Source organism: Fusarium verticillioides, chromosome 2, assembly GCF_000149555.1.
Source record: "Fusarium verticillioides 7600 chromosome 2, whole genome shotgun sequence".
NCBI classification, from domain to species: domain Eukaryota; kingdom Fungi; phylum Ascomycota; class Sordariomycetes; order Hypocreales; family Nectriaceae; genus Fusarium; species Fusarium verticillioides.
Window position 1 is genome coordinate 4,497,995 of NC_031676.1, and position 27,568 is coordinate 4,525,562.

The 27,568-nt window shown below is 47.9% G+C and overlaps 17 protein-coding genes across 17 annotated transcripts; 5 read left to right on the forward strand and 12 right to left on the reverse strand.

Annotated features, from left to right (window-relative positions):
• Positions 1 to 203: 203 nt before the first annotated feature.
• On the reverse strand, positions 204 to 630 carry FVEG_15284 (hypothetical protein; the record flags this gene model as incomplete). Its single annotated transcript, XM_018904408.1, has 2 exons — positions 204 to 245; positions 325 to 630. The coding sequence occupies 2 exons, from the start codon at positions 628 to 630 to the stop codon at positions 204 to 206; spliced, it is 348 nt and encodes a 115-aa protein (XP_018747563.1).
• An 88-nt stretch (positions 631 to 718) lies between these two features.
• FVEG_03504 (hypothetical protein) lies at positions 719 to 1,651 on the reverse strand (the record flags this gene model as incomplete). The annotated part of the gene is made up of 1 exon (XM_018891103.1): positions 719 to 1,651. The coding sequence occupies one exon, from the start codon at positions 1,649 to 1,651 to the stop codon at positions 719 to 721; it is 933 nt and encodes a 310-aa protein (XP_018747562.1).
• Positions 1,652 to 2,334: 683 nt separating this feature from the next.
• On the forward strand, positions 2,335 to 4,457 carry FVEG_03503 (hypothetical protein). The gene is made up of 2 exons (XM_018891102.1): positions 2,335 to 3,413; positions 3,469 to 4,457. The coding sequence occupies exons 1-2, from the start codon at positions 2,497 to 2,499 to the stop codon at positions 4,019 to 4,021; spliced, it is 1,470 nt and encodes a 489-aa protein (XP_018747561.1). The 5' UTR covers positions 2,335 to 2,496; the 3' UTR covers positions 4,022 to 4,457.
• A 27-nt stretch (positions 4,458 to 4,484) lies between these two features.
• On the forward strand, positions 4,485 to 5,554 carry FVEG_03502 (hypothetical protein). The gene has a single exon (XM_018891101.1). The coding sequence runs from the start codon at positions 4,524 to 4,526 to the stop codon at positions 5,469 to 5,471; it is 948 nt and encodes a 315-aa protein (XP_018747560.1). The 5' UTR covers positions 4,485 to 4,523; the 3' UTR covers positions 5,472 to 5,554.
• On the reverse strand, positions 5,242 to 6,385 carry FVEG_15283 (hypothetical protein). The gene has a single exon (XM_018904407.1). It carries the CDS (start codon positions 6,286 to 6,288, stop codon positions 5,599 to 5,601), a length of 690 nt encoding a protein of 229 aa, XP_018747559.1. The 5' UTR covers positions 6,289 to 6,385; the 3' UTR covers positions 5,242 to 5,598.
• A 137-nt stretch (positions 6,386 to 6,522) lies between these two features.
• On the forward strand, positions 6,523 to 7,778 carry FVEG_03501 (hypothetical protein). The gene is made up of 4 exons (XM_018891100.1): positions 6,523 to 6,996; positions 7,047 to 7,064; positions 7,116 to 7,232; positions 7,281 to 7,778. Exons 1-4 carry the CDS (start codon positions 6,549 to 6,551, stop codon positions 7,568 to 7,570), a joined length of 873 nt encoding a protein of 290 aa, XP_018747558.1. The 5' UTR covers positions 6,523 to 6,548; the 3' UTR covers positions 7,571 to 7,778.
• A 939-nt stretch (positions 7,779 to 8,717) lies between these two features.
• FVEG_03500 (hypothetical protein) lies at positions 8,718 to 9,682 on the reverse strand (the record flags this gene model as incomplete). Its single annotated transcript, XM_018891099.1, has 3 exons — positions 8,718 to 9,213; positions 9,270 to 9,497; positions 9,546 to 9,682. The coding sequence occupies 3 exons, from the start codon at positions 9,680 to 9,682 to the stop codon at positions 8,718 to 8,720; spliced, it is 861 nt and encodes a 286-aa protein (XP_018747557.1).
• Positions 9,683 to 10,465: 783 nt separating this feature from the next.
• FVEG_03499 (hypothetical protein) lies at positions 10,466 to 11,833 on the forward strand (the record flags this gene model as incomplete). The annotated part of the gene is made up of 2 exons (XM_018891098.1): positions 10,466 to 11,184; positions 11,245 to 11,833. 2 exons carry the CDS (start codon positions 10,466 to 10,468, stop codon positions 11,831 to 11,833), a joined length of 1,308 nt encoding a protein of 435 aa, XP_018747556.1.
• A 1,588-nt stretch (positions 11,834 to 13,421) lies between these two features.
• FVEG_03498 (hypothetical protein) lies at positions 13,422 to 14,067 on the reverse strand. The gene is made up of 2 exons (XM_018891097.1): positions 13,753 to 14,067; positions 13,422 to 13,698 (listed from the first exon to the last, which is right to left on the reverse strand). Exons 1-2 carry the CDS (start codon positions 13,891 to 13,893, stop codon positions 13,522 to 13,524), a joined length of 318 nt encoding a protein of 105 aa, XP_018747555.1. The 5' UTR covers positions 13,894 to 14,067; the 3' UTR covers positions 13,422 to 13,521.
• A 1,882-nt stretch (positions 14,068 to 15,949) lies between these two features.
• On the reverse strand, positions 15,950 to 16,215 carry FVEG_15282 (hypothetical protein; the record flags this gene model as incomplete). Its single annotated transcript, XM_018904406.1, has 2 exons — positions 15,950 to 16,096; positions 16,165 to 16,215. The coding sequence occupies 2 exons, from the start codon at positions 16,213 to 16,215 to the stop codon at positions 15,950 to 15,952; spliced, it is 198 nt and encodes a 65-aa protein (XP_018747554.1).
• Positions 16,216 to 16,920: 705 nt separating this feature from the next.
• FVEG_03497 (hypothetical protein) lies at positions 16,921 to 18,674 on the reverse strand (the record flags this gene model as incomplete). Its single annotated transcript, XM_018891096.1, has 2 exons — positions 16,921 to 16,938; positions 16,974 to 18,674. The coding sequence occupies 2 exons, from the start codon at positions 18,672 to 18,674 to the stop codon at positions 16,921 to 16,923; spliced, it is 1,719 nt and encodes a 572-aa protein (XP_018747553.1).
• A 258-nt stretch (positions 18,675 to 18,932) lies between these two features.
• Positions 18,933 to 19,130, reverse strand: FVEG_15281 (hypothetical protein; the record flags this gene model as incomplete). The annotated part of the gene is made up of 1 exon (XM_018904405.1): positions 18,933 to 19,130. The coding sequence occupies one exon, from the start codon at positions 19,128 to 19,130 to the stop codon at positions 18,933 to 18,935; it is 198 nt and encodes a 65-aa protein (XP_018747552.1).
• Positions 19,131 to 19,553: 423 nt separating this feature from the next.
• Positions 19,554 to 19,772, reverse strand: FVEG_15280 (hypothetical protein; the record flags this gene model as incomplete). Its single annotated transcript, XM_018904404.1, has 2 exons — positions 19,554 to 19,598; positions 19,653 to 19,772. 2 exons carry the CDS (start codon positions 19,770 to 19,772, stop codon positions 19,554 to 19,556), a joined length of 165 nt encoding a protein of 54 aa, XP_018747551.1.
• A 948-nt stretch (positions 19,773 to 20,720) lies between these two features.
• On the reverse strand, positions 20,721 to 20,921 carry FVEG_15279 (hypothetical protein; the record flags this gene model as incomplete). The annotated part of the gene is made up of 1 exon (XM_018904403.1): positions 20,721 to 20,921. One exon carries the CDS (start codon positions 20,919 to 20,921, stop codon positions 20,721 to 20,723), a length of 201 nt encoding a protein of 66 aa, XP_018747550.1.
• A 147-nt stretch (positions 20,922 to 21,068) lies between these two features.
• FVEG_15278 (hypothetical protein) lies at positions 21,069 to 21,365 on the reverse strand (the record flags this gene model as incomplete). Its single annotated transcript, XM_018904402.1, has 1 exon — positions 21,069 to 21,365. The coding sequence occupies one exon, from the start codon at positions 21,363 to 21,365 to the stop codon at positions 21,069 to 21,071; it is 297 nt and encodes a 98-aa protein (XP_018747549.1).
• A 180-nt stretch (positions 21,366 to 21,545) lies between these two features.
• On the reverse strand, positions 21,546 to 23,284 carry FVEG_03495 (hypothetical protein). The gene is made up of 2 exons (XM_018891095.1): positions 23,108 to 23,284; positions 21,546 to 23,026 (listed from the first exon to the last, which is right to left on the reverse strand). Exons 1-2 carry the CDS (start codon positions 23,230 to 23,232, stop codon positions 21,814 to 21,816), a joined length of 1,338 nt encoding a protein of 445 aa, XP_018747548.1. The 5' UTR covers positions 23,233 to 23,284; the 3' UTR covers positions 21,546 to 21,813.
• Positions 23,285 to 23,778: 494 nt separating this feature from the next.
• FVEG_03494 (hypothetical protein) lies at positions 23,779 to 25,707 on the forward strand. The gene has a single exon (XM_018891094.1). The coding sequence runs from the start codon at positions 23,885 to 23,887 to the stop codon at positions 25,616 to 25,618; it is 1,734 nt and encodes a 577-aa protein (XP_018747547.1). The 5' UTR covers positions 23,779 to 23,884; the 3' UTR covers positions 25,619 to 25,707.
• Positions 25,708 to 27,568: the final 1,861 nt, after the last annotated feature.

Below are 27,568 nucleotides of genomic sequence, written 5' to 3' on the forward strand. Positions count from 1 at the left end.
ATCCTCTTTTGAGTCACCATTTAAGATACCCCGAGCAACTGATCTTGTTACCAGGACAGCCCAAAGAAATACCCCTTCTGCCATGCTGGTGATATCCCTGACAAGATCCTCGACGAAAATTGAAGAGCTTGCTAGACCGACTGCGTTTCCAAGAGTAGCCCATACATATTGCCAAATATCAAACCATATCAAGTCTTGCATTTTCAAGTCTGGTTCGTGACACAGTCGCACTCGTATGGCTTGTTCTGGGCGGCTTGACATACAAATCTTGACCAGTGGTGATGATATTTGCAAAGTGTTGAGGAACCCAATTAAGGTACATACCCCATCATCGTCCATGAGCTCGTCGAGGCCGTCAATGAAAAGACAAAAAGGCTTAGCTGACAGGCCTAAAAGACTAGTAACCAGAGACTGGAGATCATTGTTGTCCCAATCACCAGGTCCTGCCTTGCGGGACCAGTCAGGATGCTTCTGGAGCCGACCGATGACATTCCTCTTATCTAAAGCGAATAGTTGGTAGGCAAGAGAGCATAAAAAGCCTTTAAAACTGCTTTGCATGGGACTGCCAACTTTCCAGAAGAAGTGAGCGAGAATCTGGACGTCAGGTTGCCATTGCTGTAATGAGTGCATTGTTTGTGGATGAGAGGTGATGAACTTGATTAACACACTTTTCCCGGTGCCAAGTCTGCCACTGATCCAATACCGGCTTTCAGGCGATTCAAGCCATCTGACAAAGGTGCCGTAGACCAGCCCTTCGGCGTTGAGGTCTAGCCCACCACCAAGCCGAGGCTTTGGATGAGGAACATCTAAACTGGCTCGTCCGAATATCCAGTGGAATGTCAACGCGTGAGAGGAATGTATCTCGTTTTTTTCGATGATTCATGTCTGGGTAATGGAAGCTGCGCAGGAGTCGTTCGTAGGCCTCGTCCTCCCTCCGGCTCGCCTCTCTTGCTTCAGCTTCTGCCAAGAGACTATCCTTCCCCTTTTCGGCGTTTGATATAATTCTTGACTCATGAATACCAAGTTCTGATGTGATATGAGCTTTTGTGGATGATTCGGCTCTCTCAATGCGGTCTGATAACTGCGTATTGACCAGAGATACTTGTCCTTGGATGAGGTTATGAAGTTTTGTTTCACTGGCGGATGCTATTACAAGGAAATTTTGAAGCGTTTCTCGAAGGTCGTCAGCCTGGACCTTGGAGATTTCAAGACGTTTGAAGGCTCCAACAAGAAGATCTGTCTCCAGAGACTCTTTGGCTTTCTGTAGCTGACTTTCCAAGCGATCGATTTCCGGCTTATTGATAATCCCTCGGAAAACGGCCCCAAAGCGATCTCGCTTTCGAGGTTGTTGTTGGGAAAGCAACCGAGCTGGGGTTTCCTTCCTCCATTCAGCTTCGGCATCTCGACAATTGCGAGCTAGAGTCAAGAGCCTCGCGTCATCGAGACTGAGGGGGTGCTGGGAGCGCTCCAGCGACTGGCTCAAGCTTGAAGCGGCGACTGCCAGATTCTGAGCGTAGACGCTGAGCTCGGGATCCGGTTCGCCTGTGCGATAGGCATTCTTGCAAAGCGTGGCTGTTTTCAGTCCGACTTCAACTAATTGAAGGACGTTACACACGAGCCCCAAGGCGGCAAGTGGCTCGAGGCCCGACATGTTGATGGCGTCGATAGGACCGAACACTGAGATTCAGAGTTGGAAGTGGATGATGGATGAACCTTGTTAAGGGATGGACCTCATGTTTTGAGTTGAGGCCTCAGGTGAGAGCCTCGTTGGGCTGACTTACCCCGCAAGCCACAATGCTACCCAATGTCGCACAAACATAGCAATGTCCAATAGACGATGAATCGAATTATAATCGCAAGAATTATTCCCGACAAATGTACCTAGTGCTGGTAGGAAGGGACTGTACCGGATCCTCGAAAGCTTAGCGCTGTACATTAACAATGGGCCTATATCAGACGCTAAATGTTAGATCCCGACCAACGACACGCTACCAGTATCGCAGATGCTGTAAATGGCATCAGCCTTCGGAAGGCTTGACGCCTACCCAAACAATATCGCCGCATTTATAGGGTGATGAGGCATGTCCTTTGGAACAGGCCAATCAACAACGCCTGGCCATGTTTGGAAGGGGCATAATTCGGTCAGTTGTTTGCGACGGTTTGGAGGTGACTCATCCATTTCCCCAATGCTCCCATTCATTGGCACAATCAAAATGTAGAATATTCCTTCGATAAATAATGCGTATCCAATGAAAGTTATATCCCAGATTGGGTTTGTCTCCAAACATGACACAGAGAAAATGCTGACCTAATCCCATGAGTGAACCTTATAGGGCTGACCATTGTTGCCTCGATGCAACCCGCGACGTCTGCCTAATCCAGGCTGAAAGGCAACACTCTTTTTTTCAACCCTCATCATCCTCCCCTTCAAAACCATCAAAAGCTCCGCTGTATTCCGTCCATTTCTGAGAGATTTTGTATCAAATCATCACCACAATGTCCCAGAATCGTCAAGATTCTATCGCCGACGACTGGCTTGAAGTCGAGAGCGCTGCGTCCGTCATTTCGATGGATTCGCGGCCATCGTCACCATCCCCGTCCACTTCCCCGCAAGAGATCCCTGCACCTGCACCTGCACCAGCGCCGCCAGTAGTCATCGCGGCATCCCACGGTGGCCCATCAAATCCCCCATCACAGTTGCAGCTCCCTTTGCGCCCGAGAAATAACACCATCGTGTCGTATAACGTCGTTCCGATACGGCAGCCGCTCCCCTCGCAAGACTCTGATGCACCCGATACTATCTGTCCATCTCTATCGTCACAATCTGTACGGCCGCGGGGTGGTGCGGTGCATGTAACAGATTCCACTCTCGAGTCCATCGCTAAATGGCAGCGGTATCAGCATGAGAAGCTACTCCAAGAGTACAACGCAGACGTGGAGACCAATGCTGCTGGTGAGTCCTCCACCAACCCGGATCCAAGCGATTATCACAAGGCCTGCCAAGACGCCACTGCATCTCTCGACGCTGTTGCCAAGCTAGCCAAAGACATCGGAGGACATGCAATCTCTACAATGAGCTTGATTCGCTCGACGTGCAAGCAGCTCTGCATACAAACGGCTGATCTTGACAAGATGCTAGAGGTCTACGCTCAACACTGGGCTGCCAAGGGATCCAACATGGCCTTGATAGACATTCCACTGAACCCCGACACTTGGGAAGCCCTGTCGGAGCTGAAGAAAGTTGTTCTGAAAACGCAGGAGACTCTTTCGAGTGTTGCTCCACCGGCAGACTTTGGCAGGCGTTTGACGGCGGCAGATATTCCGTTGAATACCAATTTGGAGCTAGCTCGGGGTCTCGAGGCGCTGGAGGACATTCGGGACCTGTTTACAGAATTTCTGCCCATCTTGAAAGCGTAAGTCAAACCTCCTCCTCGTACATACCTTCTGAAGCTGATGGACGTGCTACAGGGACTTTGACGAGTTTAGAACCAAGCACATGGGCTTCCCCCCCGCCGCACTGCCCGATCGACCGCATAAAAAGCCACATCAACCACCGAACCCCAAAGTCCGCCAGATTCGCGACGAGCTCTACACCATGAAAGATCACTTCGTCATGATAAACGTCTTTCTCTCCAGACTAAAAGACTCTTCTGCATCGCCAAACGTGGCAGACCCTCTAGTCTTCAAGTCCCTCAAGCGCATCACCACCGCCATCTCCAAAGCGCTGACCAACAACCCCTCCGACTGGATCGAGTCAGACATGGAGTTGTCTTCTAGCAAGACCATGTCGTATGCTCAATTCCTGACGCTGGATACTGATGTCTTGAGCCATATTTCATCGCATTTACAGGATTTTCAAGATGAGCTTGGTGTTGATGCGAAGCCGGGAGAGGATGGGTGTGACTTTTCGCAGGAGATGATTCATAACCATCAGGAGTTTATGCTGTTGGAAGGTGGGCAGTTGCAGCAGCTGCGTTCGGTGATTGAGTTTACTGAGAGTATCTTGATGACGCAGGGATAAGGAAATGTGGAGTGATGAGATTGTGATGAAAAGAAAATGATTGGAGTTTGGTTGGATTTACGAAAATTGCTTTTTGGATTGTTCTGTTGTTGGTATCAGGCTGATACAAAAATACGTCACGCCGATGGCTTTACACGCGCTCGAGGTTCTTATCGCTGATGGGTTAGGCTAAATTGACGACTTGGTTTTGGTGGATTTATTTGTTCCAGGGACCCCGGCTATGCGGCAACTGGATGGAGATAAGGTATGGGAAATCGTTCCAGGCCACGCCGAATCTGGAAGTCCAGTAAGGACCCTTTGTTTGGGACATGCGTCTGCCTGACCAGGCATCTGAATTTATTTAGGTTGCTAGATTTCTTACGTTGCGATGTTACGTGGACCAGGAAGCAAGTGGAGAAGGGCGAATAATATGAATAGATTGGTTGCGCAATGGAAATAATCTTTACTTTCTTCACAAACTTCTCGATTTCCTCTTTATATTTAGATATTACACAATATCAGCATGGCTTCTTCAGAAACACCCAGCGCATCGGAGTTGAGTCCCCAGGACTTGGCTGCTCGAGGAGACGAAGTCACTGGTCTCACCATTTATAAAGACACCAATGATGACATCGACATGGACAGAGTGCATGCACTTCTGGCTGAAATGAACTCAGATGTCCCTCAAGGCGGAACAGACATCGTTTACGGAGAAAGAGAAGCTCAGCGTCTTCGTCTGTGGAAACCGACTACAAGTGCCACCAAGGCCCCAGTCATCGTGTACGTCCACGGTGGAAGTTGGACAATTGGAACTTATCTCGACTCAACTGGCTCCAAGAAAGTCAAGTACTTGAACGACCTCGGCTACGCCTTTGCGTCAATCAACTACACGCTCATTCCGAAGATCACTGTCAAGGAGCAGGTGCAAGAGATTGCTGACTCGGTGGCATACTTGGTCAAGCATTCTGAAGACCTCAACATTGATCCAGAGCGTGTAGTTCTCATGGGCCATAGCTCAGGAGCACACGTCGTAACCCTCCTAGGCACAGATCCAACCTACGCCCAAAAAGCCAACTTCGACATATCCATCCTAAAAGGCGTCATCGCGTTGGATGGCTCAAACTACAACGCCCTAGCAGAATTCTCCGACAGTACCGGCCCCATAATCATAAATATGATCAAAGGGCTAAGCGACGACCCGGTGAAATTGCAGGACATGTCGCCGACGCATCACGCAGCTGCACCGAACGCGGGGGCGTTTCTGCTGCTGCATGTTCAGAGGAAGGGGGGCATTCGGCAGGCGACAGAGTTGGCTGTGGCGTTGAAGGCGGCGGGGACGAGTGTGGAGGTGAGGGTTTTTGAGGGGGAGGGGTTTGAGGGCCATGTTCAGATGTTGTTGAGGCTCGGGGATGGGGAGTACCCTGCTACGGGGGTGATGAAGGAGTGGTTGGAGAAGCATGTTCCTGTGTAAATGATGTTACCAGTTTGGTTGATAGAATACTGCTCTGTACGAGCAACTTTACCGCGAATGTGGTTAAGAAAGAGTTTCCTGATATAATGTGTCATTGCTCATTTATTAAAGCATGAGTCACATTTAATTAAGGTGGTCCAGGTGCTAAATCCAGTCGAAATAGCCTGCCAGGCCATACATCCCCGTTCTTCTTATTGTGTTCAAAGTCTTGTACTGGACTGAAGCCAGCGCTTTCGTAGTACCTGACCAGTTTGTCTGTACCTCCAGTCCAGCAATCGAGGAAAATGGCTCGTTTCCCGTGTTCAGACGCGTAGGTCTTGACATGCTCTAGCAATGCCAGCCCGGCTCCCTTACGCTGGGCTGATGGTAGGCGATGATCTGTGATAAGGAAGTCCAGAAACACAAATACACCTTGTTTCTCAGCAGCGGCTATAAGAGATTCCAAAACAACAATAGAGCGTATATGACTGGCGAATTCGTCGTCGAGAATCATCGCAGCGCCCACTGAGACGAAGGTTCTACCAGTGTCATGATCTTTCCGGCGGTGACGGTCTACGGCATCATCGCCAAAGTGGGTTTCCTCAATTTCTGCGATAAAGATTCGTCGCCGCTCGCCTTGGCCGCTGAGTTGAAAGATTTCTGATTGTTTGATATCTTTCCGGGTGCCTTGTAAGAAGCCATCTCTCTCTGAGAAAGGAACTGTTCCCCATTGGCCTGTGTTGCCAGTCTCGTTGAGGAATGGCAAAGTAGAGTCGAAGGCTGCCGTGATGAACTCGGCGTCCCTCAGGTCTGACCCCGCATCACGAATCTGGAACATGGGATTGATGAATTGTAGAGTTAAACAAGGGCTTGTGCAATTCAATTGTCCTAAGGAATGAGTATGCTAAGCTGGTCTTGAGAAAGCAAAATTAGTTGTACCTGGTGCGAGATTTAACGTTCCGAAGGATTCATTATGGGGTGTTTGATAATGTGGCGCAGGCTGTGGCTGTGATCAGACCTCAAGCCTCACCTGAGACGCGTCGCGCGCGTTCAAGGTTCAGTGAAGTGAAGCCAACCTCAACACACTCACAGCCCACCATGCCACCCCGAAAAAGAAGTGCACCCACCGCCGACGCTTCAGAAGAAGCTGCGCCCAAGCGGAGATCTCTTCGACAAGCTGCTAAAGGAAATCCCGAGCCTGAAGCGCCTCCCCCAGCTAAAACAAGCCCGCCAAAGAAGGTTACCAAGGCGACCAATGTGAAGAAACAAGAGAAGCCCAAAGCGCCAGCAAAAACTGAAGAGCCCGAAGCGCCAAAAGTCAAGAAGACGGCCAAGAAACAGGAGCCTGCTCAGTCCAGCTCTCGTGGCGTCTCCGAAGACCCAGATATCGACTCAATCCCGACGATCAATCCTGATGCCCCGAAGCACGATGGCCAGTGGTACTGGCTAATGAAAGCCGAGCCCGAGACTCGTATTGAGAACGGTGTTGATGTCAAGTTTTCTATCGATGACTTGAAGGCAAAGACAGAGCCTGAAGGATGGGATGGTATGTTCTTCAATGCCCAAGTGAGAACTTAGTGACTGACTTTGATACAGGCATTCGAGCATACGCAGGTAAGAAATCACGCTTGATGGAGGAGATTGGATGAGATTGACGCTCAGTAGCTCGGAATAACATGAGAAACATGAACGCCGGCGATCTCGCCTTCTTCTACGCCAGTAACTGCAAAGAACCCGGCATCGTCGGCATAATGGAAATCGTCAAAGAATTCTCTGAAGACAGCAAGTCCCCTACCACGTCACCCCATGTCCCTCATCTAACATCACCAGGATCTGCTCGCCGACCAGGCGCACCATACTACGATCCCAAGTCTACGAAGGAGAAACCCATCTGGGACCTGGTCCACGTCGAGTTCAGAAAGAAGTTTGCGGTGCCGATTGGTCTGAAGGAACTTCGTGAGCTGGGCAAACCTGGTGGTCCCTTGGAGATGATGCAGTTGCTTAAGCAGTCGAGATTGAGCGTGAGCAAAGTTAGTGGTGAGGAGTGGAGGTTTCTGTGTGAGCTTGCGGATAAGAAGGCGAAGGATGCTGGATTGAAGCATGATGAGGGTGAGAAGTGATGCTGTTCTGGGGGATGAGATGATACTGCTAGCAGGCGAGGGAACGCGGCTTGAAAGAAGTGTGTTTGAGCTGTGTGATTATTGACGAATACTTCATGTACACTACAATGTTAGCAATAGAGACGTGTGATAATGCAGAATCCTTGTCTCGCACTCACTGGAAAACTGCCAAAGTGAGCACGAACGCTAGGGTCTCTGCCTAACGGAATGCGCTCACCCGCAGCGGGACATCAACTCCATAGTCAATGGACTCGGCATTCGACTTAATTGCCTCGACCTGCAGGACTGAACCACACCTAAGCAAAATGCCAAGATATAAAATCCTTTGTCACATTCAATGGCAACAGTGTGGCTGGCTGAAAAGCTAAGTCGAGCTTGAATTGGTATGTCTGAGAAGGCGACCTCATACAGACAGAGATCGTCACTAAGAAAATCATTTCCACGCATAGGTGACGAGGCTTGCATAAGGACAATTAGTTACATGCCCTATGCCAATCATAGTTACAAGAGTTCGAACGGGACGGGCCGAGGCCCTGGTGGGCATAGGTTTAGAGACGCCATTTGGCACTATCGATATTCGCTTAAGATGCGCCAGTACGACATTGATTTGGACAATTCAGCTAGCCACACCTCGAATTGTGAGAAGTTGTCAAAGGCCAAAGCTAGCCACTGCATGGTCTATCATTCAAGTTAAGGTATTTTCTGGCTTAGAACCCGGAGAACCGGAACGCAACTGAGAAATGACACGTCCTTCTACTTATTTTGTGTAGTTTTGCTTTAGACGGACGATTCTCTTAGCTCCTGATGAAGATTGACGAACTAGGTAGATGAGGTACAAAATATGCGTCATTGCAAATTGCCATCTTAACCGCCCGCATCCAGGGTTAGGTAAAACAGTGAATCAATTGCGTAGAAAAGATAATGTAGTAGGGAAAGTGTATTTACTGATCGGGTGATATCTACCGGCTGTTAGGTACTGCATGGAACGCAATGCAAAGGGACTCGAAGTGGTCACAGGCAGGCACTCCCCTCCCGCTCACACTTCAGTAGTTCTTATCATTTGACTTCTGCATTTAAAGATATGTTTAAAAGGAGTAGAACAGGACTAAAAGATCCAGGATAGTTCAGAACCAGGCGATTCTATCCCTTAAGCCTCAATCTGAGGGGCCTGGGGTGGATTGTTCAAGAGTGTATCCGTCCTTCTGACCAGGTCCTCCACCTGCGACTCGGCACTCTTTTCAGTGTTTCCAGATCTGAAGATCTTGGCCGTCGATCTCCGTTGAATGAACTGCTCCGAAGTAGCTACACCGAGTCCAATAACCTGGGCTAGCTTGGCCCGGGCTTCAAGAAGTATAGGATCAGCAGCTTCGTGGTTGCCATGCTCGTCCAAAACTTGCTTCTGATGCTTGGCTACCTGGATCATATGATCGCCAATAGCAGCACGCTGAGCGTCTGCGAGGGTGGCGGAGCTAGTCAGTACGACACGGTAGGCGTTGTCGTCCACCATGGTGGCAGCAGAACGAACGATGCAAGTTCCTATGACGGCTTTGCTGAAGTTGGTGATGCCACTTGATGCAAATCGATAGCAAAAGAAATATGCGTCAAGGCGATTGAGCCCACCGAGCTCATCAAAGGTAACTTCACTGAAGGTTTCTTAATGAGAAAGTGTAGACAGCGGCTTTCGATGAGGTTGACTTACTATATCCTTTCAGTCTGGGCTGAACCAGACGCAGATCCAAAAAGCTTGTTCAACAGCGTGCCAGCCAAGTCACCAAGACCTTCCATGACTTTACCGTCAGCAAGCTTTCCGATGAGGTCCTTAGCAAATTTGCCAATATCAGAGCTCTTGCCGGTGAAGACATCGATGGAAGTGCGGCGACTGATGATGTAGCTTATCTTGAGAAGCTTGTGATCATTGCCATTGCTCCTGGAGTCATGTTAGAAATGGGGAAGGACAGGTCATTTGATGTCTTACTCAACCGTGTTGAGGAAGTTCTCAAGCTTTTCCTGCGCCCACTGGGAGGCAACTTCAATGGCTTCCTCCTCCTTCTCAAGAGCATTACGGTCAGATGTCTCTGCGACATTTCTGGCAGCTTGAATCATGTCAGACATGGTGATCGATTGTAAGGTTGATAAAAGAGTTAAGAGTATTGAAAACTGTGTGTAAGAGATGGATTGAGTAATGTAGAGCGAAGGATTGAGTTGACGGGCATAAAGAGCGGGTTATATACAGATTTTTGATATTGCGACTCAGTACCTTTTCCACAGATGTGTTACTTGCAATTAAGATTTGTGAACAAGAGCTTCCCTCAGCTGAGACAACGTGCCTTACCCACGATACGCTGGAACTAATTCTGGGATGTGATGCACCTGGAGCTAGTGGTCATGAGGTCTCCAGTCAGCTCGCCACAGACGAAGCTCTCGGCTAAATGTTCCATACAAGGGCGATACCCCACTCAGTATAGCTTTGACGGGGGCTGGAGGATGAAAGTGGCGACCTGAAGTGTCCGGTTTTGGCTAGGTCAGCACGAACTATTTGCTTTGAGTTTTATCACATTTCTGATTGCACCACGAGGCTGAAGTAACGATTCAATGATGCCAATTGTTATGTGTTAACTCGTATCGCTTCAGTCCGACGTGGAGATCGCTAGTCCCAGAAGAGTGATGTCTGAAACAGCAGTATCGAAATTGGTAGACAGGTAGGAAAATACTTCGAGGAGGGGCCTAAGGATGGCGCAACCCCCTTAACCTTTGTGACGGGGACTCTAGATTCTGTCACAGTCGGTAGCCGCATTTCTTGGGACTTGATCGTTTCTTGACAAAGTCTACTGCTCACGACACTCAACTCTAACCAATATATCACAAACGCAGCCAAGCACCATTTTAATCTACATCATGGGTTTTTTCGATAGCATCACAAACACATTCAACCGAATTGCGGAGGTCGCAGCTTCCACAGTCCAGCAAATCACAGACACTGCCGAGCAAATACGACGCAAGTTCGAAGAAGAGACTCGAAAGGCCGCCGAGGCGGCAGCTCAAGGAGTTCTGAAAGAGATCAGTGGCACAGCAGAGGCCATGTGCCGTGAGCTCGAAGGACTGATCCCCAGCTTCGACGACAAGTTGGAGGAAGTCAAGGCTGAAATAACAGAACTTGCTTCCTCTGCTGCAAACGATGGTGTTGACATCACAGAAGCAGTCAATGCGGCCATCGAGATCGCAGTCCAAAAGGTCGAGGCTGCTAAGACAGCGGCTATTAAGGCCGTCAGTGACTTCATTGTTCAGGCTCAGCAGAAGTTGTTCAGCCTCCTACGGTCCATCATCCCGTCGTTCCTTAGCTCTTGGACGCAATGGCTTGAGGAGAGAGCAAACTTTCTCACAACGAACCTGGTTAATATAGGTGCAAAGCTGGTGGATAATGGTATATCCTTCGTGTTACAAAAGATCAAACTAATGGTTCAGACACTAGTAAAGAAGGTAGGAGAGGTCCTTGGACCTATTTGGGGCTTTATAAAACGAATATGGAAGCTATTGTTTGGGGACCCACCGGAGCAGTGTGAGCTTGCCATGCAGTGGATGGAGGAGAGAATGCGGCGAACACAAAGGCAAATGATGTGAGTCTCTCCAACCCGGAATTGTGGTGCTTCATGGCTTACAAGACCCTTATCTTGCAGCTACAAACGATCGGTTGCCCCCATTACCGCGGTGATCAGACAGAATAAGTTCTTCGAGCTTCTTCCCCAAGATGAGAACTCGTGGAAGAAAACTCTGCTTGACTACTTAACAAGAAGCGGCAGTCCACCAGGATGGCGGGCGTGCTGTGACCGTATCAAACCGGTCATACAATCGACGAATCCAAAGCCTGGCTCCATGGTTCAATTGACCTGGGACGACCACTTCACGGACGAACTAAAAGGTCAGCAGCGAACCCAGATCAGTGTTATATACTTCAGGTGGAAGACAGAAGAATTTCGTAAGGTTTCTTCAGGCTTCATTGGTATCCTTGCTATGGTTAGTGCAGTGGATGTGTCTGCGCGGCCATACGAGCCTCCGCCTGTTACTAAAGCTCAGCGTCAAGAGCCACTTCAGATCGATGCCGTTGCGATGAAGAAGATATATGACGAGCTTGCACCGCACATGAGGCTTCTATCGTCAAACACAGAACAAGATTCGAGCAAGTTTACTGGGCCCAAGAAGGTTGTGTCACGACAGCTTAAATTCAGGGACGATGATGGGGTTTGGAGAACTGCTGATATAAGTTGAGGCAGAATCTTGGCATTTACCAATAGATGAGGATATCATACACATGTAGTCCTCCTTTTAACTTCCACTTGAAGCTTGTCACGTCTCAACGAGACATATCAAGCCAACACATTGAAGATTCCACTTAAATTCAGCTTTTGGAAGGCAAGAATGGTTGTTGTTTCTTGTCAATCGGGCGATTTTATATAGCATTGCCATGATGATAGTGATGCCACGAGTGAAGGGGGCGTATCATTCTGTCTGAATATTTAGTATGCTGATTTAATCTGGTCCTCTACCAGCTGTATGAAACCGAGTAATGGAACTCATGGCCAGCTGTGGTTAGCCACAATTCTGGTTTGCGACCTGAGAAACCTCGGAACGTGATATTGTGGCTTGTGCCATTGAAGCTGAAAAAAGTAGAGCTAGGACATAGAGCTGAACTGAGTGGTCTTCGGGGCCATGCCTTAAATTGGATGCATCACATACCTGCTGCCAGCAAGAAAAGTAGCATGTCTTACAGAGGCTACTAAGGTCCCAAACGACTGATGTTATGTTGAGAGGCAATGGAGTAGTCTATACATGCCCCTACAGTAAGATATAGAAATGCAGAAAGTGAATAGGGAGCTGGAATAAAGTCACTTGTATGCGGGCTACGCGCCCTCTGAACGATTTACGAAGTAATCCCCGCGAGAAAGGTTAGTTGCTGATACGAAGTGCTCAATCTTGAAAACAATCTTCGTGTGGCTGCCTGAGCTATGAATAAGACCATCTGTTTGTGGTATCCATTATTGAACTCCAACTGGAGCCGTTGGCGTCGTCACATCTCATGCGGACGGACTATAGCCTGCCACGTCCTGGTGGCTGGCTGAGGTACAATCAAATAGGCGTAATTTATGAACGTCTTACATAGTCTACCGCGATCTGATGACTGTCAGCACTACAATTTACCTACGTGGGTAGTAGCCAGTCACACTTCATTCAAAAACATTATTGTGCCAAACCAATAGTATTGACGGAGTTTGTTCTTCATGGATGACACTGTAATAAGATTAATACAGGTAAGTGATCCACATTTTCTTGCTGTAAAGTGGAAGAAGTTTAGTCAATTTGATATCACATCCAATAGCTCACGGTCGGCTACTTGGCAGCACGGGGTAACAGAAAGCAGTGACCAGGTATTCACCGTGGCTGGCTGACATCAAAGAATATCAGAGAATGTTGATTCATCAGCCGATCACCTTAGGAACCCATGAGGGTATGCTTCCCTTCTCGGAAGAGTCCGCTACAGAATTGGAGTAGAATCGGCGTCAGACCGGTCACTCATCAATCGTAGACTCGGCCTATGCAGCTCAGTCATGTCGCACCACTAACACCAATCAAGCTAGGCTTTACTTTTTAGTTCCCAGACATCTTTGCCCATTTAGAGATCATGGGGTCGGCACGGGACGTAGGTAGCGGCGTTTGTGTCCAGATTGCCACTAAATGAGATTAGAGTCCGATCAGGGAATTCATTAATAGTTTTGACTTTTGACGTCTTAACGAGTCCATATGAAGTCAAGACAGTAAAATATCACAGTTAATTTCAGCTATTAGAAGGCAATATGCATACAGTGTTTATATCAATATATTCAATTGAATATTAAACTACCTCCCATCTTAACACTTATGAGGTCAAGTGGATAAAATCATTCAAGCGCTGCAAGGATCTAAAATCCGTTGTTAGGAAATCCTGGGTCGTTGCTGCTAACGGGCGTAAATTCAAGTTTCCTGAGAATGCTTTCGGCCTCTTGAAGCTTTTCCTTTGCGGTCTCAATTGACTTTCGAAGACCCTCAAGATCTGCAGCGTCCAGACGAACTTCTTGATGGCCCTGTGGCTGGAAACCCTATTGTGAATGAGTTAGCCATCATAATTGACATGTTCGGATATACAACTGTACCTTGTTGAAATCGGATTGGAATCCGGTTTGTTGAAAGCCTCCTTGCTGGAAACCTCCTTGCTGAAAGCCTTCCTGTTGGAAGCCTCCCTGCGAGAACGAATCACCGGATTTGTTTGGTTGGAACCCGGTTTCGCCCTCCATTTTGAGTTGCAAAGTAATAATAAGAGGAGTATAGAGGACAATGTAATATAAATAAAAAGTACGTGTATGTGGATTGACCTTAGTGAATAACTGCGTGGTGCAGTTAAAATAAGAATCGGGTTATAAAAGCCCTCTATATAATAAATTGCTTCCGTGGACTGCTCTCGAGTTTTCAGTAATAATGTAAATAAGCTTTAGTCTATAAGTAAAAGTAATTGAAACCCAAAATATCTACTTGTCTAGCAGACAAATGACGAGTCAACAACCCTTTGTTGGAACTGAGTAAAAGCTAGTTAGAAAGTGGCTTGTTGTGGCTGGCTAGGGAATAGAGTCGATTCAGCTCAGCCAGCCCCGAGCTTACTATTCCGGGTCATTATTACTCCCATGACACGCCATTACAGTCCGAGACATACAACGCAACAATGGCGTTTCTCATGCATTCCTAGGTGTTCTCGACCGTAATGGAGTTCACTCATGCAATTCGGTATCACATAACTTTATGTATCCGATTGGCTATGCGACTTCTAACTGTGAATGATTGACACTAGTGTCCAAGGCTCAGCTGCGCCTTTTCCCGTGCTCTACCTTATTGTGTATACATCACATACCTGACAAAATCTCCGTAGCCGCCCTTGGTCCGCAGGGGCTGCTTAGACTCCGTAGTTTAGATCCATAAACACCCATAATTGGACCTTGTGGCTTGCGTAAATATTGCTAGTTGCCTTTCGTTACATCACAAGTAGCTGACCAAATCATGCGAAGTGGATAAAGATCAGGCCATGCTGCCTGCTGCGAGGTCAAATCAAATGTAATCAAGCGACAACCTGGCTTCAGCAGATACCTCAGTGGTCAATGCAGGTGGGAACTAACTAAGTGGCTAGCTGAAAAGCCAAAATAATATCACAATTTACCTCGTATTTAGGCAATATGCCATGTGATATCTAAAGAGGGGCGATGATAAACTAGCAGTCTTGGCCTCGTCTGATGCACCCAGATTAGACAATGGCTAGATACCAGTTACGTCCTGCAACTTGACTAATTACTGTCACGCATTTCTTGCTGTTTGCCCGCAGCCGTCAAGACCTGAAAGAAAGGTCCCAATTGACAGCTGGATATTCATAATTTTCTGAGCACGATACATAAATATTTAGGGAGGAATTTCCTGAACAGGTCTTATTGTCTCTAGATACATGCTCAGATTTCATTCGGATTGGCTCTAATATCTATCCAACTACCCCGAATATTACTTCTTCCCGTTTTCCATCATCTAAAAAGATCCTTTTATGATGTCCCAGAACTGTGCTTCATCCAAGGAGGAAACCTGGACTCAAGGTGAGTGGAATGAAGGACATTTGTACCCGCGATTAGTTGACAAATAATTACAGGTATGTTGTAATGCAATGAGGTTGGTATTTTTAAGTAGAGTAGCGTTAGCCCGATTCTTAATTCAGTGTGTTCACCGATGCCCCGCTGCATTGAGTCAAGCATCTTCTCCTATTGTTGTTAGACGAGTTATGCATGTTCGATGTACGTCGTGACAGGCATAAGAGATCGTCACCATAAAATATAGAACAATTTTACCCGTATTATAAGACATACTCAATTCAGCTACTTGGATCCTGGAATAACCCCGACACTCCTACCTCGATGCCAGAACCTGCCTCTTCGTTCGCTTCGATCCAGTGTCTCAATCTGAAATACCCGCTACCGCTTGAGCGGCCTCTTGATCTAGCTCGCGATATCAGAGTACCGGAGAGTTCCATTCACGACCCAAACTTCATAGACAGCAAGACCCGGTGTCGCAATTGAAGCCTGTGTGCGTGTGTTTGCAAACTCGGTGAGGTTAGTGCCAACATTCAACTGCACTACACTCTGCGGGCGGATCATAACAGGCGACGACCCAGAGCCCGTCGGCACCATCTCGTAAGCGACAACTACAGCAGGGGCTGGAAGCGATAGTGTCGCATACTCTGAAGCAGTAGTCACGTATGACCACATTTCATCAATGCTATGCACGGAATCTCCCGTGTCCATTATCGCCTCTAAGCCAGCCTTGCTATACGCGGCCCGGAGGCTGTATACGGGCACTGAAGGCGGCGGCGGAGCAGTTGCTGGAGGGGCTGCCGGAGGAGTTGCCGAAGTAGTGGCCGGGAGGGGATTTGGTTGCGACGATAACCCAAAGGTAGTGTTGTTTGTTGTAGAACTGCATGTAACACGAGGCGAATAGGTCAGCTAGGTGACAAATATCATATATAGTAAAGGTCGACTTACACTGGTTGAGAAAGTGTTTCCAACTCCTGCTTCCTGCTCTGGCGAAGCCATTCGAGCGTTGCCTGGAGCACAGCAGTAGTCCCGTATACAACTGGCCATACAGGTGACTGTGGAACGACCACTTCGGTAGCTCGGCTGAAAAGGTTGTTATAGTTCTGTACTAACCCTGTTGCAGCAGTAATAGCCCCAGACGGGCTCTGTACTGTGGAATTGTATGTGGTTGATGAGAAATTACCTTGCCATGTTGTAAAACTGGGGTTACTTAGCGAGACGATAGATATGTCAGGCTGCCACTTGGACGCTTCGTACACATAGGCTGCTTCGTCCTCCCTGATCACTTCTAGGGCGCCGGATGGCACAGGTGACGATACTGTACTCGCTGCAACCTTTTGAAGGGCTTCAATATTTATGTAAGGCTCTAAAACAACAGAGACGACCTGCTGCGCGCTGGCACTTTGCTGTTGCTGCTGTATGGTGGCAATGACGTCCGCAGGAGATGAAAGAATTGTTTCCTGGTAATAGGCATCATAAAAGTACACCTGGCAGGGAAAGTTCATTCCTAGACGGGCCAAGAACTTACAGCCGACTTCGAACGATGTTGTTGGAGTGGAAAGCAAGGCTGCCACTGTGTTTTGTGCCCTTTCCAGCTCGGCGCTCCGTGTCTGAGAGACAAATGTCCAACAAACGCTCAATGCGGTGCCCTTCACAGTGGAGCGGACGTAGAAGTCACCAAGGGTAGTCTTCCATGTGGTTGGATCAGTCACAGAGGTAGTGCTAGTTGGCACAGTAAAGGTAGCGGTTGATCTTACCATACCAGATCGCAAGGTGAGAACAACACTGAAAGCACGCTCGCTGCAGCCAAGCCGCCAAACCAGATTAGGGTACAGTCTTGTTCCCACAAGAGCGTTGACTGTCTGAAGGAAACTCTGCCTTAGGTAGCTCTGCATGCTGAGTTTGTCATAGACGACATGCCAATGAACATCAGGTGTTGAGGAGATGGCCTTATTGACGGGTGCTGATACCTCCAGCGCAGATTGACGTAAGATGTCACTAGGTTCCGTCACGATGCAGCACGAAGATATGCCACTTCCGAGTGCTACACCGCTAGCGCCGTTCCAGGGAATTTCCATTGGGGTGGTCTCCATCAAGTGGTTCAGCAGTATCCCAGCGAACAAGGCCTTGGTGTCTTCGTGGCCAGGGATTTTGGAAATGATATATTCAATTGGCGCTACAGCCTCTTGCTCCACGACCCGCCAGAACCATGAGTTATCGACTGTAGTGCACCAAAGGCTTGGGTTATTACCCAGAGTTGTATCGCCGCCCTGGGCCTCCCAGGCAATTGAGCTGTTCATGTTTGAAGAGGCTGACTTGCTCTCGCTTGATGAACCTTTCTCTACAACGGAGCTGGCACTTCCCGATGCCGTCGCAGTAGAGAACGATGCCGCCAATGATGCTTTGAACTCGTCCTCGGTTGATCCCATAGCCGACTGCTGCGCTTGTGTCAAGTGCTGTATCGCACGTAGACAACCGCCAAGCTTGGTGCGAGTGACGAAGAGATGTCCGAAAGCGTTATAAAACTCCAGTACCTCCTTGTAGCTCTTAATTTGCTTTATGCCAGCAAGTGCTGCGGTGCAATCAGGTGAAAGTGATATCCAGTCCTCGTCGAGGAACAAACGAACGCGAGGAAAATCATACGAAGCATGCATCTGTGTCGTCGCTTTGCCGGTTGTAGATGAGCTGGCCGACTTGCTGCTTGTTGCAAAGCCGGCAGATGCACTGGCTCCAATAGAAAGGGTACTAGCATCCACAGCGGCCTTGACGTCTGCACTTGAGAAGCCTTGCTGCGCCGAGGCTAGTTGCAGCTGGGAGGAGATTGCCTGGATCCTGATTCTGGAGTCGTCGCATATCTCCCACAAAGGATACAAGTTGTCCAAAGGCACCCCAGCAGGCAGGCTAGGATCCCCAGGATCCGAGCCGACAGTGCTAACCTGACTGGAAGTTTGGTCACCAGCATCAGAGCCAACATCTGAACCAGCAGTACTGTCATGATCTGAAGCCAGGCCGACCTTCATGGCCGAACCTAACGATGGACTGCGCACATCTAGCTCGACTTTACTAACAAGGGGCAGTTCTGTCACGATCTTCTGGGCTTTCGCTTTGATCTGCGACTTCAAAACAGAGCTCAGGGTGCCAGGGGAGAAGAGAAATGAGTTGATAGGATTTGGCTCCAGCTTAAAAGCTGTCTTGCGTGCTCTGAAAAGTTCCTCTGTTTCTTGATCGATGAAGAAGCCATTGAGAAGATTATTATTCACGAGAACCTCATTCCAATCGCTAACCTTCATCTGGGCAGGGCGACTACCAGTCCCAGAAGAGGCTTGAGCGATATCATTGGGATCAGGAGAAGGATCATCAGGAAAAGCCCCAAAGTCGGGCAAGCCTGACTCGAAAGTATGCAGGGTGAGGTCAAACGGAGCATCACCAGCTTTTTGAGGGCCAAAGTCTCCCTTCATCACCGGCTGATGAGAGCCAGCTTTTTGTGATTGAGTCTAAGGCTCCAGAATGCAGGTAACGTATGTTCATTGAGTCATTTAATCTGATTTAATAGGATCAAGTTCTGTTTACTTTCTCTCACTAGTAAACATGACTCAAAACATAACGTTGCTGGTGCGAACACTGAAGCATCCCGTGCAGAAATGCCACATGTTAGCTAAACCAAGAAGATGAAACCAAAACCTTAATGCGCAGTGAACAGACTTGAGTTATCACACTCAGACGAAGAAGTTGACATCCCAGCCGCCATCTTGCTTATGAGTGATTGAGGCAGTGTAATGACCCAGGCCTGCCCCTTCGGTAAAGTCGATCACGCCGGCCTCCACGGAGAAGGACTGGTAGTTGACGATTGCTCCCACCTTGGAATCAAACTTCTTGACATAGAACTTGACGACAGGCTGAATGTTAGTCTCCATGGTCTGGTCAGCAAGAATCTGGAAAGCCTTATGTTAGCGTGATGCTAGAGCTGAGTGCATGGAATCTCTTGCCATTGCAGCCGGGGTCTTTTGACCTTCGTTGTCTTTCTGAGCGATTAAGATCACGAAATTATCATCCTTCTTGAAATCTTTACCCTGAGTGATAGAGGAGCAGCCCGCCTTTGCGTTCTTGAGTTTCGCGCTATCAAAGGTTGGGTATCCCTGATTCAAGACCAACTTCAAAGCGTCTACGGCAGATTCTCTCAGTGTCTCCTCATAAGCCTTAAGTCAATTGCATTTCCACTCGCCACCGTCGTTCTTCAAAGGTTCGAGGGCGACAGCCTCACTATGACCCTCTGAGAAGGTGACGCCAGGGGCCGGCTGGCTTTCCAGCTTACCACACCTTGCTCATAATTAGTTTCTCTACTTCTTCCATGTACGTTTAGTACTGACAAGCGTAGTACGTAGCTTCCGTATTTATAGTGAAGTTATTGCCGGCCGGGATGAACTTTTAATCCAGACGTTGGTAAAACCCTTCTCAGACGTTACATCGCCATCGACGATGGGCTTCTCAGTACACAAGCAGTACTTGCCATCCGAGCCATGCTCGTTGGAAAACATGGTTGAATGGATGGTAGGCATAATGAGAAAATTGAGGAGCTGATATCAGCGGAAGTAAAGTCTTAGGTTCTGAAAAGGTGATTTGGATAGATTGAACTGCAGGCTGCTGATACAGGAATAGATGAGTAGTGTTTTTATGGGTATTGATATTTATTCGAGGACGCGATATTGTCTAATCTACGTTTGCCAAACATAAGTAGGGCTAATACGCCTCTGAACCCCATCCGAGATTTCCTGCTGCTTCTGTAGTGGATGTTAGTGGCGGTCATTAAGGTAACTATTTTGCCAGTGTAGGAAGCCATATTTAGCCACCTGGATAACATACTTATTTTATAGCCATACAAACAGCACCTATCAAACCAAGCTGATCGCGCTTGCGAAGAATCTCTTCAGCAGTAACTGGGACTTTAGTCAGATCTGTGAGGCGATGAGGGCCCTGATTGCTGCATCGGGCATGCGTAATGGTATAAATCTGGCGTATCATCTGGAGGATATCAAAACAAGCTTTGATCTCCAGAATTGAGAGGTGGATGGTCTCAATATCCTAGTTATCAAGCTCTAGCAGACCTCTTGTGTAGCCTCCTGAACCATGGCAGCGGCATGTTTAAGTTCTTTGACTTGATCTCAACGGTGAACTTGAACATGACAGAAAGGGCATTGAAGAAAATAGCGAGCTTGCTCATCTGAGTTGCCAGCATTAGAAGAATCATGATGCATTTGATCCAGGGTCGTCTGGGGTACATTCTGTGGATCCGGATGTCTACCGCTTCAAGAGATAAGAAGGTACTGATACAAAGGTAAATAATCTAAGACTTATACCAGTATTAATATATATAACCCAGATAAACTATACCTCTACCTTAACAAACACTTAGCCATGTGCTCACCCCAGATATATCAAACTTGACATCAAGGTACTCAGCCCTCGAATGTTAATTGAGACCAGCAAACTGCACATCCCTTCCGTTACTACCAATCCCATAAGCAATCTTCCTTTGTGGCATTAGGTCTATCATCCGGCCCGCCACCGTTCAACCAGAAACGTGCACTACCATCTGTCTCTGAGAGGGCAATATAAGGAGCCTTCCCGTCGCCGTTGATATCGGCAAACACAACACTATCTCTTCCTAGACCAAAACCTGAAGCGATCTTGCCTTGGGGAATCCACATAACCTGGCAGCATTAGGTCCATTATCGGGTCCGCCTGCGTTCAGCCAACATTCTACGCTACCATCGTCCTTCACCTTTGATATACTCGGCCCTTCCATCACCGTTGGGGTCCGCGAATCACACGCTGGCACGGTTGCCACTAACGCCTCACGCAATGGTGCCCTGAGCTGACCACTGGATCTTAGCTGCGTTGGCGCCACCGGAGGGTCTGCCCAGGTTGAGAACTTCTGTCACAGCGCCCTTGTTGTCAACCCAGAGGTACTCAGACCTCCCGTCTCCGTTGAGATCGGCAAAGTGGACAGCCGTATCCAACGTTATATTCAGTGCTCGTCGCTCACGCTCGTTGGTGGCGTCAAGAAATTCTTGCGTTAGAGCTGACGGTGTACTGAACCTTTTACAGTCGCTGCGGTAAGGTTCGGGTTTCAAAAGAGGCTTCAGCAACATGAATAAACACAACAGGCAGTAAACTCTTTCCCCCCACTGTTGCCTAGGATCTTCATTTTGGCTGGAATACTATTTACATAAGCTGATTCGAGAAAATAGATGTCTGAACAGACTAATACTCTTTTACCAGTTCAGGAAGTGATCGGTAACGTGAATACTACCAGGGACTACACAACCAGCCGTGAGCTTTCAATTCACTTTAGTTCTTCACGGAACACTCGCAGCAAAAAGGTGACCGGAATAAAGAAAAACAATTTCATGATTAAACTTGTTCGCTGTGTGAAAATGAACAAGGTGACTCTGACCCTAAAGCAATTTTTTCGATTTATTTAGATCAGTTGTATTACTAGTTCCTCCCAATACGACTTTTGAAAAAAAAAAGCAATAAAAGGGCCCATCGTTTGATTGAATTTCCTTCCCTATCTGTAATAACACTATTTTGCACGACCTAAACAGAGTTTGGAATATTTGACCCAGGGAGGATAGGGGTGAGCTGGCCAATCTTGGCGATACCGTCGGAAGTTCCAGTGGAAACACCTCCTTGAGCAAGTGCAACCTGCTTAGTATCATCATGAAATACAGCATAAGCAGCTGTGAAAAAGGGAGCTCCGAGAGTACAGTCCCCATACTCATCTCCAGAAACGCTCAAGGCACAATACTTTGAATCGTCGTAGTCCGGCAGACCGTCATATTCTCCACGGGCGTAACTGCGAATAGGAACAGCGACTGTGACTTTCTTACCGGGAGTGACTCCAGTAAAGGTAAAGTTCAGAGTCGCAGTACGCGGAATGGACTCGCAAGTACCGTTCCAAGCCAATACGAACGGAATCTCCAGTCGGATAAGTCCTGTCGCCTTCATGATGTCCTTTTCACTGAAAGGGAGCCTGTCCTCGCCGGTTCCGGAGTCAAGGAGACATCGTTTCACCGAAGGGTCAGCCAAGCCAATCTTGACAGGCTTCCCTGGCTTACGGATAGATGTCGTAGTCAGCTCCGGAAGTGCGGAGTAATATCCGATGTATGGGGGAGTTGGGTAATCCTGCTTGATGCGTACCAGCTCGCCGGAATACTTCTTGTTGGCAGGGACGGCACCGAAGACAGCGGCGCCAGAGTATGGGGACTTGATGGATTTTGGCTGCTGATCAAACCACATGGTGAAAGAGGAGGACTTTGTTTTCCCAGTATGGCGCAAGTTGTCTCGAAAAGAGGGGCCAGAGAAATCCTTAGGAAGCGGCGCCAAACCAAGAATGCTGTGATCGAAGTCGCTTTCTGGGATCTCACACTTATCATCAAGTTGTGCGATTTGTGCGTAATTCGCCAATGCCACTTGATTATTGGTCAATGCGGAGAACTTTGGATTAGAAAAGGCCAAGGTGTCATTGATGGTAGCGGGTGCTGATATGAGCTTTCCGTTACCGCCATAAGCATAAGCCAGAATGCCACCTTTCGGTTTGACAGCACCTCCTTTGGAGTGGGAAGATGACTTGGGCCAATTGTAAAATGTTTTTACAGTCTTGTTGCAGGGGCCTGGCGTGTAATGCGCGTTTGTGCCATCGTTGATGATGGAATTGGGACCAAAAACCCAGAAACTGGGCGATCCCGTATCAAAAATCGTTGGAACGGGAGACTGTCCTGGCGTGCCCCATCTGATGTCGGCTTGTACACTGCGCTCTGGATGTCAGTTTTTTGTTTTACAAAACATTTCCCTTCATAAGAAAGCCCGTAAAAGAAAATGCACAACTCACCGAGGATAACCGCCGTAGCTGTAAGAGATGGGGATCGTGGGAGGCTGCGACTGCGGCGATGCGACGGCAGCGGCAGCAGCTCCCTGCATTGAAGCAATTGTAAGTAGACTGATTGAAAACAACATCGCTCTCGGTGACAGCAAAAGAAAAAAAGAAAAGAAAAAAAAAAAAAAAAAAAAAAAAAAGCCCACGATGAAAGGCGTACTTTGTCAGATGCACAAGATGTAGAATGGTGAAACTTGTGTAGAACTCGACTGATCAAATAGTCGAATCGCCACGCACCAATGCCAAAGCCAAATGTGTTCCTCGTATAAGAGGTCCGAGCAATTTGCAGATCCACAGGAATGGAATGAAATGCTATCAGAAACCGAGCTAGGGTTTTTAGCAGACCTACCTATCGCTGCATCAGGCAGTGACATCGTCGCTATACGAGATTTGAATTTCCGCCAATAGGCCATTCGATGGCACGAACCTTAAAAAGATCCCCTGTCGCCAATCATTCACCCATGATGTTCTAGACGAGCATATCATACGAGATAATTACTCGAGAAGGACGCTACTCACTGCCGCTTTGCCAGACTAGCCGGATATTTTACGTTCTTGCCATTCCAGTATCTATCTACGTCTGGAATCCCGACCTGTTACTATTTATAGTACATGTAGTCATTTTGTTTCGGTCGGTCGACTTCAATTGTCCATTTGGATCCTTTATAGCAACTGCACACCATTCTCTCGTAGTACCTTTATTCACAAATTTCCCAATCGCCTCTTTCCAAGATGCGTCACAGTCACCTGGCTTGCTTGTGGCTACTGTCTCCATTCTGCGGTGCATCGATTCACGAGTCTATCGAGCAACTACCTGGCGATTATGTACAGCTAGACGCTGCTCCTCTGGACGAGCTCCTGTCTTTGAGAATTTATCTTGCCGACCTGGAAAAGCCATATCTCAAAGTGGCCCAAGAGGTATCCGACCCGAACTCTAAGCAATATGGCCAGTATCTAGGCTCGCAAGAGCTACGATCCATGTTGCCTGACAAGAGTCTCGCTTCGACAAAGGTTGCGGGCTGGCTTCAAGACAAGGGTTTGTACAACTACACCACAGAAGCCGAAAGATTGGATGTCACAGCTACCATTGCCGACTGGAACCGAGTCCTAAACACAACCTTTCATCGATTTCGACACAGGGCCACCAGCCGTACCGTGGTTCGCACCACCAAGTACAGCATTCCAAGCACCCAACAGGATACCATCAGTTATATATTCCCAACAATCCACTTCTTTCGGCTTGCCCCGGACCCTGTCCAGCTTCAGAAGAGACAACACGTACCTGCTGGACCCAGCAACTGCTCAAACAGCATATGTCCGTCTTACCTGCGCACGAAATACAAGATCAATTACACGCCACCCGATGGCAAGTCTGGCAGCACATTTGCTATCGCAGGGTTTCTGAACAATTTCCCCAACATCACAGACGTCAGAGCCTTCTTGACCAAATATGACAAGAAGAATCCCAAGTCTATCCCCACCATCAACACTGTTTCTGTCAACAAGGGCACCCTCAAACCACCAGTAGACGAGGCGTCACTCACAGTCGAGGCCGAACTAGACCTAGATTACTCAATGGCGTTTACCGGCCCGCTACCCGTCACCTTTTACTCTGTGGGTGGTCACGCACCAAAGATCGGCCAACGTCCCAGCGGATCCGTCTCACCCGATGACAATGAGCCATATGCGGAATTCTTCGACTATGTACTCGGTTTGAAGAGCCCACCTAAAGTTATTTCAATTTCGTATAATGACGACGAGAAGAGCGTTCCCATCGCATATGCCCAGCATGTTTGCGATCTGTTTGCGAAAGCTGCTGCCCGCGGCATCTCTATCATTGGGTCTTCTGGAGATGGCGGGGCTTCCGGCGCAGGTGGTGACACGACTTGTCTTGGAGTATCCGGCAAGAAGAGACTCTTTGTACCCACGTTTCCGTCGAGCTGCCCGTGGATGACCTCTGTTGGTGCCACTAGAGACTACGGCGGTGCGGCCTCTTTTAGCTCCGGGGGCATGTCAAATATCTTCAAACGCCCCTCCTGGCAGGACAAGGCTGTCTCTGGCTATATAAAAGCGTTGAAAGGCAAACACAAGGGCCTTTACAATGTCAGTGGCCGTGCACAACCTGATGTCAGTCTGCTGGGCGATGATTATCTGACACTTACTGGGGGCAACCCCTATACTCACGACGGCACAAGCGCATCTGCGCCGGTTTTTGCAGCCATGGTAGCACTTACCAACGATATACGTCTCAGAGAGAAGAAACCAGCCTTGGGATTCCTTAATCCTCTGTTGTATTCGGCAAAAGCCAGTCCAGCCTTTCGAGATATTAAAGACGGTAGCGATACGATTGGATGCGCAGATGGTAACTTTATCGAACCTGGTTGGGAAGCTCTCGCAGGCTGGGACGCGGCTACGGGATTGGGAGAGCCTGATTTTACGAAACTCGCCGCAATACTGAAAATATAGGTAGCTTAAGATATTTCTACATGTATTTTGGTGTTCCGAAAACAGCATGACTTTTAAAAGTAATAACATTCTATGCATATTGTCACTAATGTTTGATAAATGCTCGCATGTGAGTACTATCCAGGGTCCAGACCCTCCACTCTCCAGCCTATCTCCGTTTCAGCTGGTTAGCATGATGAGGGACGATGTATCATAACTCTAAGTGTCGGGTAGCTGCCTCAAGGGAGGAGAGAGGTACCGAGGAGGCTCAGGTAAGCTATAAGGACGTTGAAAGGGAAACATAGAACAGAAGTAGCATGATGAGAAAGCAGAAAGGCATAGAGCAAAACAGAGAAAGGAGACTGCAGACCTTGCGAATTAAATAGCCTTGTAACCTATTGACTATCTTTAACGCTAGGAAGCTGCCCTTGCCTGCTGCTATAATCTGTTATTTGGAAGTCAGAAATCCTAGAGTTAATAACTTTTTATAGTAAGAAAGAGCCCTTTAACTTGAGTGTAGATCTTCTCTATATTCTGTTAATTGGAAATTTAATAGGGAAAAGTGTATCCAAATGCATTCCAGCTAGTGTTCGCATGGAGTTTGACGCGGAATTTGTTAGCGGTTGAGCAATGATAGCGTTGGTAGCTCGGTACCGAAAGCCCGAAGAGCCAATCTAGATCAGAATAACCTTTGGGATGCACCGAACTTGGTATGCTTACTGACGCATGTCCATCGCATACGGACGCTGTATAATTGCCATCACGGCGCTTTGTCATCCTAGGCGTCCTATCTCTTCTTCTCCCTCTTGGATGACTTTCCCACGAACGGAAAATGCTCTGATAATGCCGATAAATACGAGCTCCCACTAAACTTTTACAATTCACACCACGACGCATCCTGCGTAAGGCAAGTCGCTGCGCGGATCTCTGCCAAGATGACTGAAACCGATACCCATGAACCTCACGATGGCCCAGCTGAAATGGAAAAGGGATTGTTCTCTCACACAAGCGGACAAAGCTGACGGTTGTTCAACACCGCAATGATATTGGCTATGCTGGGCTTGTCCACTGTTGCGTTGCGAATCTGGATAAGCAAGAGAGTCATAAAGAGATGGCCCCTTGATGACTGTCAGTGTGCGCACAAGCCTTGTAATTGTATCTACTAACAGTTCGCAGCACTCATAGTCATCGCAGCTGGAGGTTGGGACTTGACGTATTGGTGATCATAACTGATGTAACGAAATAGGTGTTTGCGTCACTGGCATCTATTAGCGCTGCGATAAGTAGGTATTTGCGTGCGAGATTGGACGATATAAACTGACAGTGAAAGATGCGCGACTCGGTGCAGCTACATGCATTAGAAATGTCGATCCTAGAGGACTTTACACTTTATTAAAGGTGAGACAACCATCCGTAAAATCTGTTCACTATTGCTTATTATCGTTAGAACGCAAAGTGGGCTGGAATACCAGCTTACAACCTTACAACCGTCTTCAAGACAATTCTCTAGGCGATATTTTCCAAACAAAGTTAGTCCCTCGCTTCCCACAGGCTTGGCAGGGGATAGCGGGTGAAAGTCGCGACCTGAAATGTGAGCTAGCGACCGGTCTAGATTGTCCCTCACCTGATTTCAGCTATATCAGGACGAACCATTTACTTTACTTTTTATCACACTTTTGAAAGCACTACCGTACCTGGGCAAAATCTCTATGGCGCGTCGCCAGTAACTAAATTTATATTACTTCCATTCAGTGTAAGCTGGAAGTTGCAAGTCCCGATAAACTGTTGTCCAAGACTGCGCTTTCTGTTTAATTTTTGTCATTTCCAAGAAATACGCGGAGGAGGACCCTGCGGGTCATAAGCTGAGTCGATTTTTGTTTAGTTAGAATGGACTTTGTGGCCGGCTTGATCAACTGTAGTCATTGATGTGGAATAGATATTATATAATTAGGTAATAATAGTACTGGATAT

Excerpts from the sequence above, each read along its gene's own strand:
- FVEG_03501 (XM_018891100.1), top strand. The coding sequence starts at position 6,549 with ATGCCACCCCGAAAAAGAAGTGCACCCACCGCCGACGCTTCAGAAGAA. Across the intron at positions 7,233-7,280 it reads CAAAGAATTCTCTGAAGACA|GATCTGCTCGCCGACCAGGC; the intron begins GCAAGTCCCCTA and ends TAACATCACCAG.
- FVEG_03495 (XM_018891095.1), bottom strand. The coding sequence starts at position 23,232 with ATGTTGTTTTCAATCAGTCTACTTACAATTGCTTCAATGCAGGGAGCT. Across the intron at positions 23,027-23,107 it reads AGCTACGGCGGTTATCCTCG|TGTACAAGCCGACATCAGAT; the intron begins GTGAGTTGTGCA and ends TCCAGAGCGCAG.
- FVEG_03502 (XM_018891101.1), top strand. The coding sequence starts at position 4,524 with ATGGCTTCTTCAGAAACACCCAGCGCATCGGAGTTGAGTCCCCAGGAC.
- FVEG_15283 (XM_018904407.1), bottom strand. The coding sequence starts at position 6,288 with ATGTTCCAGATTCGTGATGCGGGGTCAGACCTGAGGGACGCCGAGTTC.
- FVEG_03494 (XM_018891094.1), top strand. The coding sequence starts at position 23,885 with ATGCGTCACAGTCACCTGGCTTGCTTGTGGCTACTGTCTCCATTCTGC.
- FVEG_03498 (XM_018891097.1), bottom strand. The coding sequence starts at position 13,893 with ATGGAGGGCGAAACCGGGTTCCAACCAAACAAATCCGGTGATTCGTTC. Across the intron at positions 13,699-13,752 it reads TCCAATCCGATTTCAACAAG|GGTTTCCAGCCACAGGGCCA; the intron begins GTACAGTTGTAT and ends CATTCACAATAG.
- FVEG_03503 (XM_018891102.1), top strand. The coding sequence starts at position 2,497 with ATGTCCCAGAATCGTCAAGATTCTATCGCCGACGACTGGCTTGAAGTC. Across the intron at positions 3,414-3,468 it reads TTTCTGCCCATCTTGAAAGC|GGACTTTGACGAGTTTAGAA; the intron begins GTAAGTCAAACC and ends GACGTGCTACAG.